This window comes from Ciconia boyciana, chromosome 1 (genome assembly GCF_034638445.1).
Source record: "Ciconia boyciana chromosome 1, ASM3463844v1, whole genome shotgun sequence".
Classification (NCBI taxonomy): Eukaryota; Metazoa; Chordata; class Aves; order Ciconiiformes; family Ciconiidae; genus Ciconia; species Ciconia boyciana.
In genome coordinates this window covers 176,857,860-176,872,157 of record NC_132934.1, presented here as the reverse complement: position 1 = coordinate 176,872,157, position 14,298 = coordinate 176,857,860, and the positions used below count along the sequence as shown (strand labels likewise).

Genomic DNA, 14,298 nt, shown 5'->3' with positions numbered 1-14,298 from the left:
CAATTGAAGCTAAAATCAAATATTCAATAGAAACATCATGATAAAATACTGTTAATTTGAACGATATGAGGATGTCTTTTAGGAAACAGAAATAGAAAACAGCATATATTTTATACTTACCTGATTCATAGGCAAGGGGAGACAAATTCAGACTACAAATCTTATTATTGGCATTTCCTCTCTTTTAATTACTTTATTTTGTAACTTTAGTATTCTTTCATATTAATGCACTTCAGATACATTGTGCATAACAGCTTGTTTAAGAAGGATAAAAACCAAATCTATTATGCATTAAAATGTAATAACTATTCAGAAGGAAGTTCTGAGTTATTAACTCTGAATTATGAGTCATTCATAAATTTACATTACACAACAGAGAACCAGCCTATAACAGGAAATGAAAGTGACAGCGTCCAGCTCAAATGTTTTCTTATTTAAAATTTTAAAAGATTTATGTAATTATTTAAACTGAAATTTGACTAAGACAGTAATATAGGGCTATTCTTCAAAAAATACAGCTACTCCTTCAATGATCTCATGTAATCTGAATTGTGCATATGAGACACGCTTTTTAAGTATTTGAAAACCAAGAAAAATATATAGTTTTCTAGACTGTCCTCTTGTACTTATCAAGCCTGAAAAATATAACAGTTTGCAAATAAGAGATAACAATCTGAATTCAGCCCTAGAAATGGTAAATAAGTGTTTTGATTGACTGAGATTAAAAAGAAAAAAATATTTAGAAAATAAATATAATTCATTGGCATGTAGCAAACAAAACTATCAACAACTTTCTCTATAGGAAGTATAACATATGCAGTACAATACCTGTATATGCAAACTGAACAAGATCCCACAGTGCATTGGGGTCTATACCTTCCATTTTGATCTCTTCTTGCTTGGCTTCACAAACATCACTTGTAAACATGGCAGCAAAGTAGTCAGAGACAGAACTGAGGACAAGTCTGCAAAAAAGTTAGAAACTGGTGTCATTTACATTGATATATGTATTAGAAATTTAATATATATAAAAAAACAAATCAAACTTTTTAAAAAACATATTTATATAGTAATTATAAATTACCAGGAGCTATATATTATCAATGCATGTAGACAGCCAAATACAGCATGACATTTAATTCTAACTTGTTTTTGCTTCCTGTGATACGAACCAAGTGGCACATTAGCATATGACTATAAAACAGACATAGAAATTAGCTCTCAGTCTTTCTGATAATTTTCCAGTCACGCAGATGTCCCAATTGTTAACAAGATAACCTCTCAGTATCAAAGACAACTTATTAGTGAAACACATTTCATACTCTGGAGATACTCTTCATTCTTAAAGGCCTATTTTTTTATAAACTTTATTAACAGTATGTAACTTTACACAATCCTTCAACCTTCAGTAAAACTGTTAGTAGCTTAGCATGCTATTCACTAAAAAAAAAAAATAAATCATGGTGTAATGCAATGTTTTTGTTAAAAAACATTTCCAAAGGAAAATAATTTCAAAATTCTCACAAAATGTGCATGGCTTGTCTGGGGATCTGATTCAGATAAATCAAAACCACAGCAAGTATCAGGTATGATTGTCATTACTGGGGCCTTAAGCTAAGGCATTTTTCTAAATACCATCTACAGTAATATTATGATTTTGTTAGGACTGAATATTCACAGATGATCTCGAGCTAGAAATGTGGTACAGCTATAAATAGTGTACCACATGCTTCCATAAAAGATGGTCACATTTCTGGCTTAATTTGAAAACATAATTTATAAACACATTGATAAAAGACAGAAGAATCACAACTGGAGAACTTGGAAACCAAGGGAAAATATTTAGCCATTTGTATATAGTTAACTATTTTGTCCAAGGAAAAAAAAAAAAAAAAAAAAGATACTGAAGAATAGCAAGTTACCGCCTATCAGCCGGTGTGGTAATTGATTGCTTTTGCTCTCTTAGCTCATCCGAACAGCAAGGTAAAATATGACAGTTTGAATTGGCTTCATAATTTTACAGTGCTTTAAGCTACTATATTCTACCTGCAAGTAGGGCAGCTTGAGAACATATATATGATCTTTACTCTGACTCAAACGATGGGCAATGACTAATTAGGTGTAGTAGTTTTATCACTCCTTGTGTTGTGTTCAACTCCAGCAATTATGAACTTTAGAAGTAAAGTTCCTAATTTATAAACAGTTCACATATATATTCATGTAATTAATAAAAATAGATGGCCACAAAAAGATGAATTTAGAAATATACTTTGTTGCTACCTCTAGAGACTCCTAATTCACTATTTTTTTTTTCACCGAGGATCATTTACTTTTATGGTTTTTTGTTTGTTTATTATCTCAACTGAGTATCACAAGTGTGTATTTAGTCAACCAAGATAACCGTACAATTCTAGATAACTAAAAATCTTATAACTCTTCTTCAAATACTTTTTCTGACCACTTATTTATAAGTGACTTGATTCATTATTAGATGCTTGATTTAAAAAAAAAAAAAAATCACAGCAGAAAGGAAAAAACATGACAAATTGATGATTTTCTATGAGATACAATCTCTCACAGCTAGCAGAGATGTAATTTAGGTCTGTGATTAAGATTTCCATTTGAGAGCATTTTGCATCAGCTGTTGCTTCAGATTTATTAACCACCATTTAAATTCAACTATGAGTCTTCAACTTTGTCACTTGCTAAAAGCAAAGCCAAAATCCTTTGCTGCATCAAAACCAACGGACAAATTAATGAACAGGAATTTTAATACACCAGTTAATGACCAATTGAAATATTTTTAAACAGTAGGATCTTATATTTGTAATGTGTATCATTTATGTTCAAACATAATTCATTATATAATCTTCTTGTATATGTATTCTCAACTCAAAGATAACAAAACAGAGAGAGGACAGAAAATAAATAACAGAAGGATTACATCTCTTCCACAAACTTCTACAAAAATCTGTGATTTTCCACAATTTGTCTCATGGATTATTCTGGGGTGAGGAAATTCAAAGAAGCTATCTAATAGATTCCAGCTGCAAATGCAGATTCAGTCTACAGGACGAGACAAAACCCTGAAAAATATTTCATACAGATGTCAGGTCCTCAGCACTACCCATTTTACTTACACATTTATCCCTACTGGTTTGCACCACCTGTTAAAGAAGCTGGCTTAGGTAAGCAGAAAGATTCTGTGAAGTAGCAGCTCATCTAAACAAGCAAGACAAGTTTTTGAACAGAATGATAAAGAAAGAGGATTTTTTTTTAACTCCCTTATGCTAATCAATAGTTAATAGAAATAATTAATCAGCTATTTCATCAACCAAATATAACCAAAAAGTTAACTGATTTCAAGACACAAACTTTTACCTTGGGAAGTGCTTCACAGGCTGAAGTGAAGTGAAAGGAACTTGCTAATTACACTTAATTCTGAAAGGTGACACCTTTCGTAAATCTTAATTGTGTTCCAGTGTTGAGATAGAAAATGAAAAGTGAGAAATCAGAGGGATCAATTAATTTGTAATGATCTGCTGCTTTTTGTAGCTCAGAAGGCTCCAAACAGCTCTAAATCTTGGTTTAAAGGTTCATCATGAAAGATCAGGTGTCTCAGGATGTCACCTTTTTTCAACTACTGATCTGTCAGTGAGAATACATAATAAACTCTTTCATCCTTGAGAATCATAGCAGGTAACTCATGGCTAAAAATTAGTTTGTGGACCCAGAAAGATTTTCCTTAGATTAAGGGACTTCTCTACCTTTACTACAATGAAATTCAGCCTGATATATTTCTGGTTTCTTTTATGATATAGAATATAACTGATTCCTGTTGTGACTTATTTTATCCTACAATATCAGATTTTATTTTCTTTTATTATAGAATATTTCCTTGCAATTTTCACAACTGTTTTCACATACACCTTTGATACAGAATTCCCTTAACATTGTTGGTGCATTTAGTAATTAAAAGAAGCAAACAAAAGAAACAAACCTTGATCACTTACATTCTTTAGGCAAGCTCTAATGATATTTTACTGCCAACTGAGTAGAATCTCAGATGTTACTTGGACTGAAAACTCATAGGCATAACACAACTTTTTGCCACACGTATTATGCTAGTTTATATAGGAGCTTAACTTTCATTGCTTTTAAATGTGATTTGTTGTTCTGTAGAGGACACCAGCTGACACTGGGTGTCTTTACTGATAGTGGTGCTCTACAGCTCTTCTTACAGCAGGCAAATGTTTACTGTATATATGGCTTGCACAACATATACTAAGGTATATCCATGCATGCACTTGAAAAAATTTCAGGAAAAAAAGGAAGCAGGCAGTGGCTGTCACTTTCAGAATAATTTTGGCAGTACAGTCAAGACTGCTATTATTTCTGAGTAAAATACAACAAAGGAGCAAGCTGTGAAACAGATCAACTGTTTTGGATTACACCAGGTAGTTATTACCTTTCCTGATGATTGTGGTACTCTCCCTCACCAGCTTACCAAATACAGAAAAAGCTGTAAGAACCTTGGAAAAAATACAGCTAACAGTAAATTTAATCTAGTACACAAATTTAATCTATCTGTAGGCTCTAAGTGAATAATAGATCCCAATTAGTAGCAACAAAAAGCTCAGATCACGTGTCAGTCATCTGAGTGGTCCACAAAAGCAACTAAGTCTCAATAGTAACATGCATTCAACTGACTTCTCAAAAACATGCTTTGTGTGAACCATTCCACTATTCAGTGAAAACTAATTTTTATTTCTCTCAGAATTTGGAGCTTAAAATGGCAGATTTTTTTTCTAAATTTTCATATTTATAAATGCGTATATATGAGTGTATATAAATATATGCACACTTTGACATTTGTATCTGTCAAATGGAAAAAAATATATATTTTACAGAGAAAAAAGGAAATAAAAAAATCTGCCAAAAGTCATGTGGCAAATTTCTAAATATTTCTTTTTTTTTTTCCCCCAGTCTTTGTAAATGAAAGCTGTTCCTGTGCAGTTAACAAACAGGAGGTAATCTTAGAGTTAATTTGGGATTCAGCATCCACTCAGAACCATTATCATAGTCCAATCATCTTGCTAATAATTCAACAGCATCAGATTAGCTCATTAACATAATAGAAATTCACATTTATTGGGTAAAAAAGTGGTCAGTGAGTATATAATAGTTAAATTAATGAGAATTGTCTCATACTTCCCATTGTAACTGTCAATATTGACAGTCTGTCCTGTGTGCTTTTCTCATTTTGGAGAAAAATGGAACAGAACTATGTGATAAACTTGTTTTCCCCTAACCTGAGTCAGGGAAATATCCCTGAGTAAAATTTATAAACTAACTTATTTGTAAAGGCAATCTCATCTAGAACAACTGCAGAATAATAATAATAAAAAAATCCCCAAACAAGAAACCAAAAAACCCTCCCCAAACCCATAGACAGGCAGACGGAATTTTGAAGAGAATCGATTAAGCCTGAAACAAGAAAGTTTATTTTTTGTCTTTACTCATAGTTTTCTTCCATTTTAATCTCTTATACAACACATAGCTACAAGTATAAGTGATGCCAGTAATCTACACTAAGTGATATTCCCTCTTTGCCCTGAGGACCATGCCTTTTGAGTTTACATTCTCTTCTTTCTTTGTTTCATCTTCTTTTAATTTTTTCCACTGTCTCCGAGACATTTAAGTGCAAATACAGTAAGTGGCTCCTTATCTCTTCTACAGTACAAACTGAAACACAATTTTACATCTCATTACATCTCTTAAGTTGCCACAATTTTTTCAGGAATGTTACATAAATCTGACTTCATCATTTCCATCAAACACACAATGTCTACCATAGCTATAGTTTTTTCCAGAGACCGCAAGTAATGTACATATCACAGCTGCCAGGCTTGATAACAAAGTCCATTGTCCAAAACATTTTGTCAGTGTCAGTTTGTGTCCTTGTGTCAGTTTTGAAGATACCTGCTATTGCAGCCAGTATTTTGAACTCTATACTGTTTTGAACCAGTAGAAAGATGAAAAAAAAGAGAAGACAGAAATATGAATCCAAGCAACTTCTCAATGTTTGGGAATGGGCAGGAGAGGCAAAATGTCACAGTGATGAAGATAAGAGCTGATGAAGATCCATTACGTTGCAAATACAAAGAAGAGCTCAGTATTTTTCTCCAGAAGAAAAACCACATATTGAGACATAGCATACATATTTGAATGTAGAAAGACAACACAATCAACTGTGATCCTCTGTTTGCAGGCTTAATACTTTTATTTATTCACTGTAACTCCACAAGGAAAAGGGGAAAGAAGCTTACAGGAGAAGGAAAAGTACAATTTTAGCTCCTTTGAACTATCAGCAGAAATGTCATAAACACAGAGATCAGGTTTGATGAAAGTACAGAGATAGATCTGTGAAGCCATTAGAATAAGTGACTGCTTAAGTATCTAATATTTGTCATCCTTTTCTTTCATTCTAGAACTCCTTTGTACAAAATGATACAATAGAGTATCATTATTAATTTTTCTTCACAACTCATTCCTCCATAGAGCTCAGTTTGGTCAAATCCTTGTGTGTGATCTTCAAACCCTTTTTTGATGGCGGGCTGTGAGGTCTTGCTGACACAAGTTACTCTTGTATGGCCTCCTTTGTTATTCTGTCACCTACCTGATTTTGTTTGTTTGCTTGTTTTATTTTTATATTCTGTCTCATTTAGCCTCCCTTCCTTTTTTTTTTTTTTTTTTTTTTAACCCATTCAATTTGAAAGGGGAATTAATCCCCTAAACATAGATGTTAAGTGCCAGTTTCAGAGATTTCGGAGTATCTGATTCATCAGCATTGGCCTGTCGCAGGCCTAGGAAAACCTTGCACCCTTCTAGACCACATGATGAAAACCAGGCAGGGTACTCCAAGGCATCTCAGGAGAGACTAGGCAGCCGAACATTGCTTTTTACTTTCTTCCTAAGACATCTCATGCTTGTTTCTTTCACCCTTCAAAGTCCATTTCAGTTACTGCACCTACTTGCACTCCATAAAGTAATAGCATTAGTACTCTGGTTTAATAGAATAATGGAATATCTCAAGTTGGAAGGGACCTGTAATAACCACTGAGTAAACTCCTTGCTCCTCTCAGGACTACCTAAAACTAAATCATATGACTAAGACCGTCGTCCAGACACTCCTTGAACTCTGACAGGCTTCGTGCCGTGACCACTTCCCTGGGGAGCCTGTGCCAGTGACCAACCACCCTCTCAGTGAAGAACCTTTTCTAATGTCCAATCTGAACTTCCCCTGACGCAACTTTATTCCATTTCCTCGTGTCCTATCGCTGGTCACCAGAGAGAGGAGATCAGCACCTCCCCCTCCGCTGTCCCCCTGGACACACTCTAAATGTTTGATGTCCTTCTTATATTGAGGCACCCAAAACTGCACACAGTATTTGAGGTGGGGCCACACCAGTGCAGTGTAGAGTGGGACAGTCACCTCCCTCACCCGGCTAGCTATGCTGTGCTTGATGCACCCCAGGACACAGTTGGCCCTTTTGGCTGCCAGCCCACACTGTGGACTCATATTCAACTTGCCATCAACCCAAACCCCCAGATCGTTTTCCATGGGGCTGGTCTCCAGCCTCTCGTCCCCCAGTTTGTATGTATAACCAGGATTACTCCATCCCAGGTGCAGAATCTGGTACTTGCTCTTGTTAAATTTCATACAGTTAGTGATTGCCCAGTTCTATCTAGTCTATCCAGATCTCTCTGTAAGGCCTCTCTACCTTGAGGAAGTCACACCTCCTCCTAATTTGGTATCATCAGCAAACTTACTTAATGTACATTCGATTCCTGTGACCAGATAATTTATAAAAACATTAAAGAGCACTGGCCCTAAAACTGAGCCCTGGGGAACCCCACTGGTGACTGTTCACCAGGCTGATGTAACTCCATTCACTATAACTCTTTGAGCATATTTAAGAAAAGGTAAGAAATGCTGTGCAACTGCAGCTGTAAGAGAGGAATGAGAAAATATGAGAGAAACAGCCCTGCAGACACCAAGGTGAGAGAAGAAGGAGGGGGAGGAGGTGCTTCAGGCACACTGGAGCAGAGATTCAGTCCATGCTGAAGCAGGTTGTCTCCCTCCAGCCCTTGGAAGACCATGTTGGAGCAGATATCCACCCTGCAGCCTGTGGAATATCCACACTGCAGCATGTGGATATGTGTACAGAAGGAATTTGCAGCCCATGAAGAGCCCATGCTGGAGCAGGCTCCTGACAGGAGCTGCGGCCCATGGAGAGGAGCCCATGCAGGAACAGGTTTGCTGGCAGGACCTGTGGCCCACAGGGGACCCCACACTGGAGCAGTCTGTTCTTGAAGGACTGCACCCCGTGGAAAGGACCCACGCTGGAGCAGTTCATACAGAACTACAGCCCATGGGAAAGACCCACACTGGAGAAATTAGTGAAGGACTGTCTGCTGTGGGAGAGATCCTGTGCTGGAGGAGGGGAAGAGTGTGAGGAGGAAGGAGCAGCAGCGATAACGTGTGATGAACTGACCACAACCCCTATTCCCCATCACCCTGCACTGTTTGGGGGGGGAGGAAGTAGAAGAGTCAGGAGTGAAGCTGAGCCCGGGAAGAAGGGAGGCATTGGGGGAAGGTGTTTTTAGTTTTGTTTCTTTTTCTAACTATCCTACTCTGTTACTAACTGGCATTACATTAAATTAATTACCCCCAAGTCAAGACTGCTTTGCCCTTGATGGTAATTGGTGAGTGATCTCCCTGTCCTTATCTTGACACATGAACTTTTCCATCTTATTTTCTTCCCTTGTCCTGCTGAGGAGGGGAGTGATAGAGTGGCTTGGTGGCACGTGGCATCCAGCAAAGGTCAACCCACCACAACCAGACACAGGTGTTTAGGTAACTTAAGCTATGGATCTCCATCGACTGCAATGAGACTAGACACATGGCCATGTCAAAACCAAAACTCAACTGGATAACCAACTTCAAATTCTCAGAAATGATCTTCAAAACTCAAGGCCCATTTCTGCATGTGCAAAATCTTTAACTGGTACATACTCAATTGTGTGAACTTAAGATCTTTTATATCTGAAAAAGGTACAAATAAAACAAGAAGAGTTCCTTGTTGTGATCACAGAAATCCCTTTGAAAATATTAATCCCATTCTCAGTATCAGGAAATATTCATCTACTACTCCTTCTTCTTAAAAAAAAAAGTTATCAATCAAGGTTAATATTAAAAGCTTATCTAAATTGCCTTGCTGCTTTCCCTCTGATAGCAAGAATTTTTGTTGTTGTTGTTGTTCTGTCTCAACCACATTACTTGAATAATTTGTTTTTAAACTCATGGACAGTAGGTTGTCTTAAACACCACAGTTTAGACGTAATGTTTGACTTGGGAAGTTCCTCAAACCCTAATTATAGATAGCCGGGAGTGAACACAGGGCAGATGTACTGCTTATACTGTGCGCTTTCCACGAGCATCTGTTACTGACTAATGCAAGAAAACAAGCTGAATCTTAGGACTGTATATTGTGCATTCTGCTTCTTTCACCCCCTGCCTTTAAACTGTCTTTCCTTCTCTGCCTGGTTCTTTATCCTTTCATCTCTCCTTTCAGCTTAACTGTCTCCATTCATTTTTTTCATTTTATTGATACAGTTTTTTTCTTAAACTTCACCTCTCCATAGTAACACTCAAAATACATTGAAAAAGATGGCTCCTCTCCGTACAGAACTGAAGAAGGGGAACATTAATTACAGTTTGTTGAAAGAGTTTTATTAAATTTATCAAGATGTGTGGTGGGTTGACCCTGGCTGGACACCAGGTGCCCACCAAGCCGCTCTATCATTCCCCCTCCTCAGATGGACAGGGGGAGGAAAAAAAAACCAAAAATCTTGTGGGTCAAGATAAGAACAGGGTGATCACTCACCAGTTACCATCATGGGCAAAATGGATGTTCAGGAGCCAACAAAAAGCTTAAGCACATTATAACTTCAAATCTGTTTGAGTCACCCGAACAGTGAAAAAGCAGCTATAATAAGATTGAGAGTTTGGTGCTTCCAAGGAGGGAACTAGAGCTCAGTGATTATGTTTTATGATGTCCCTTCTAATTTGACTTTCTCCCATTTTGGGGGAGAAAAAAAACCCATAATGAAATACCCAAAACCAACACCAATGACAAAAATTAACTTGGCAGCATTCAGGCTATGATCAGAGCTTACCTGACATTCTTCCTATAAAAGTACCAGGTTTTAGAGATCTTATGGCACAGCAATAACTTCTCCTCCAGATAAAAAGTTATTTAAACAGATCATCAAAGGACATAATCAAAATATGTAATTGGAGAAGAGGGGAAAAAAGAGCAAGTACTATCAGGAATGAAACCAGAACTGACACAGTGATTATGAACTGTGGAGAGGTCTGGAGAGATGCACAAGAACCAATGGCAGTGTAACTATTTTTGGTGTCTTTCACTTTGTTCAATGCAATATACTGGCATTTCTTAACTGAATTTTTACTTTTATAGAAATAGATACATTGAGACTACATTATTACATAAAACATTTTTCTGTGCTTGGTTTTTACACTATTGTTTTGTTTTGATTCGTTCTAAATCAGAGGAAAATGAAGAAAAATATCACTTTCATACTTTTTATTGAAAAATGTAGAAAGTTTTGCCCTGGTTTTCTGAAAGTGATTCTTATTGTACTACATTGTAGCGTATTAAATCTATTGCATTTTCTTAAATTATTCTATTAAAAAGAGAAAATATGTGAAAATGGTTATTTTTTTAAGGCAATAATTTTGAGTAGTTTGTATTTATTATTTTGTAACATATTTAGTATAAGCTACAGCTTGTAATACGTTTTAATTGGATTTGAAAATGAGGGTTCATTTTATCTAGGATAAGATTTTATAAACTTTGTACAGGGAATGTTCTACCAAACTTCTACCTATCATGAAGTATTGAATTTAAAAAATCCTCAAATACTGATCATGCATTGCCCTCTGCTAGCAGGCTTTTTATATGTTCTCAGGAATGCAAAATAAATATTATCTAGCCTACTTCGTAAAAAACTTTAATTAGAGAAGGCACTTTGTTGTATCTGCTCCTGACAAATCTGGAAAAAAAAAGGACATGTGAAATCTGATGGCAAACTGGGCTGCAGTGACCATGAGACAATGGAATTTAAGACAACGGATCCTGAGAGAAGTTACTAAAATGAATAGCAAATTGCAACCCTGGATGTCAGAAGTGACTCCTTATCAAAGTCAAATGCAAAAAGGGAGTACATGGAAGGTCAAAGCAGGGATGAATGACCTGGGAGAAATACAGAGACATTGTCCCAACATGCAAATATGGAATTAGGGAGGCCCAAATGTCAGGTGCAGATGAAGTTAGCACGGGATGTGGTTGGAAAGAAACGTTTCTATAATACCTTGTCAGCAAAAGGAAGACTATGGAAAATTTTTGTCCGCTGCTCAATAACGCTTTCTTTGGCTCAGTCATTTTTCTTTTTTTTTTAGCATGGTCTGCTTTCAGGCCTCTCAGGTCCCTATGCCTAATGGCACGATCTGTGGGGTATCACTCACAATAGAGGAAGATGTACTGAGGCTGCAGGTAAGCAAATTGGACATACACGAGTGCTTGGGACCAGAGAGGATATGTTCAAGGAGCAATGGTTGAGGGAGCTTAACAATGTCACTGAAAGGCCACTCTCTCTTATCTTTAACAGATCATGACAATTGCAAGAGGTTTCTGAAGACTGAAAAAGACAATTTCCATGTTCATCCTCAAGAAGGAAGATGTGGGTAACTATAGACTGGTTTGCCTCACCAAGATGATCATGGAGCAAATTTGCCTAGAAGCCAAATGCTGGATCACTGAAGACAGTGAGGATAATTAAAAACTGGAACAGGCTGCCAAGCGAGGAACCTCCACAAGTTGTGATATTTAAAAACTAACTGGGTATGACCCTCAATGGCCTAATCTAACCTTGGACTTGACCCTGCTTTGAGCAGCGGGAGTTGAATCAGACTCTAGAAGTTCTCTTCCAAATTAAATTATATTCTAGGATTGTAACAGCCACAGTAAAAATAAACAGCTTTGTCTGTGCTTGTCCAACCACATCTGTCTAAAACAATATAGAATAAACACTATTAAAAAAAAAAAAATTTTTCAGAACACCCTTCATTTTATCCTGTTGGACAAAATTATTCAGAAAAGAATCATTTCAATTCTACATAATTCAGCAGTTGTTTTTGCCAGTTCTTTGAGATTTGGTCTTTTGACTGCAGACTACAGAGAAGTAGAAAATCAAATGTAAAGTTGTCTCAAGGTTTATTAGAAAATCTAAATAAGATTTTAGCTATTATTTCACGGTAAATCTTCTTATTAAGGCATTTTTCCAGCTCCAGAAGGATTTAGATATACTGTAGAATTGAAATGACAAATGCGAAATTAAATTTACTACGGAAAGGTGGGCATACAAATATAAACAGTTGTTTTAAAAATAGTGAGGAAAATGAACTAAACTAATAAAAAACCTTACAGTTTCCCCTGTTTCCTTCTCTACAAACTATGCAGTTTACCAAAATATTCAAAATAGGCAAAAAATATATTGATAAAAACTGTATATTTTATATCATCTATATTAAACAGGGCAAATTATACCAATTGTGGAATATTTCTATGTATCTAATAAGTATTTTTCTGTCAGTTTAAGAATGTAGATTGAGACATTGAATTTTTTTTTTTTTACCTCACCTGTGTTGAGAAATATGAAAAGCAAAAATAGGCCAAGTAACTGTCAAGAAGGAACAACAAAATTCTCATTATTTCTGAAAAAATCTTTTTATTTGATTTCAGTAATACATACAGATGTAAAATTGGACACAAATTAGAAGGCCTTAGGTTATTATCCCTCCAGTTTTCTTTTTGATGGGAGGTGCCTTAAGTCAAATCATGCAGTTCTGGAACACTGTAAATGCAGATGGACAGAAGGACTGAAGTTTAATGTTATTCCCTCTGTACTTGACATACCCATAAAGGAAAGATCTTGGCGATTTAGATAAAAATGGCACCAGACCACAACTACCAGGGGTACATAAAGTGCCAGATGCATAAGACATTTAACAGTGGCAAAAAGCCTGGAACACAGGAGTTGTGTCAGTTGCCAAGTCAGTGGGTAGAAATTACTGGGGACTCAGCTGGCATCTGGGAACCTGAGTATATGAAGGCAAGGGAGGAACAGTAAAAATGGCAGCTCTTAGAAGACAGAAGAGTAGAAACAGAGTCTTAAGAATGAAAAATGCTGAAAGAAGAGGAGAAAGATTTCTACGTTTATTACAGCTGCTAATCTGAAACCAAGCAGATGTGTGCTGCAAACTACCTAGGTCAATCTAACTGTTACTGCTTGTTAAGTGGAGTTATTTTATTATTTATAACAATTATTGGGGCAATTTAAAAATTTTAATGAAGGTTTCTGTCTGGTTTTACTTTTTAGTATTTGAACAATAGCTTTTGCTTTGCAGTCTTGCATATCGCACCTTTTTTTTAATTATTATTATGGGAGTTGGAATATAGAATGTCCAACTTTTCTGTAAAATGGAAAAAGAATAGTCTCTGTGTCCATCTTCACTTAGGGCAGAAGGAACTTTGTAAGGTCCAAGTTGCCAAGATGACCTTATAGTATTCCTCTACACCAGAAACTTAATTTATGAGTTCAGAAATACATTGGCTGTTTTTCGGTTTTCCTGCTGGGGAACTATAGTTCTGCTCTGAATTTAGAACCTCAGCAGAGAAACCAGGGCGCAAGCAGGAAATAGGTCACCCTTAGTTTGCAGCCTTATGTAGAGTTCAAATGCAAAAAGACTTGATAACCTGGAAACTCAGAAGTGTTCTCTGTATTTTAATCCAAACTCTAGTATTAGATTTTTATTTGCACGCACTAAATCAAAGGCTATAGCTAAGACCAAAATCTCAATGAAAAATAACTATTTTAAGCTCTAATTACAATCCAAACCCAAGCATAATTTCATATATATTGGCTGCTTTAATACCAGATAATCTTATAGAATTTTAGAAATTATGTCATCATAATTTTTATACTAATAATTATCATTAAAAGTAATTAAGATATTTTTCAGTTCATTCAAAGGAACAGTTCATGGGAAGTCAGTGTTCAGTATTATTCTACTCTAAGTGCCTGAGAGACCCTGTGTGACATATTTATCAGAGTATCATGATCTTAACCTAAAAATGACACTGTGTTCAG

At 36.0% G+C, this 14,298-nt stretch overlaps 1 protein-coding gene across 2 annotated transcripts in view; it reads right to left on the bottom strand.

The window, feature by feature from the left end:
- The window catches only part of KLHL1 (kelch like family member 1), a 249,394-nt gene that overhangs the window by 164,020 nt on the left and 71,076 nt on the right, over positions 1-14,298 (bottom strand). For both annotated transcript variants that reach the window (XM_072854161.1, XM_072854170.1), the window contains one exon: positions 829-965. In XM_072854161.1, the coding sequence (XP_072710262.1) occupies positions 829-965 (137 nt within the window). The remainder of the gene's footprint in view (positions 1-828; positions 966-14,298) is intronic.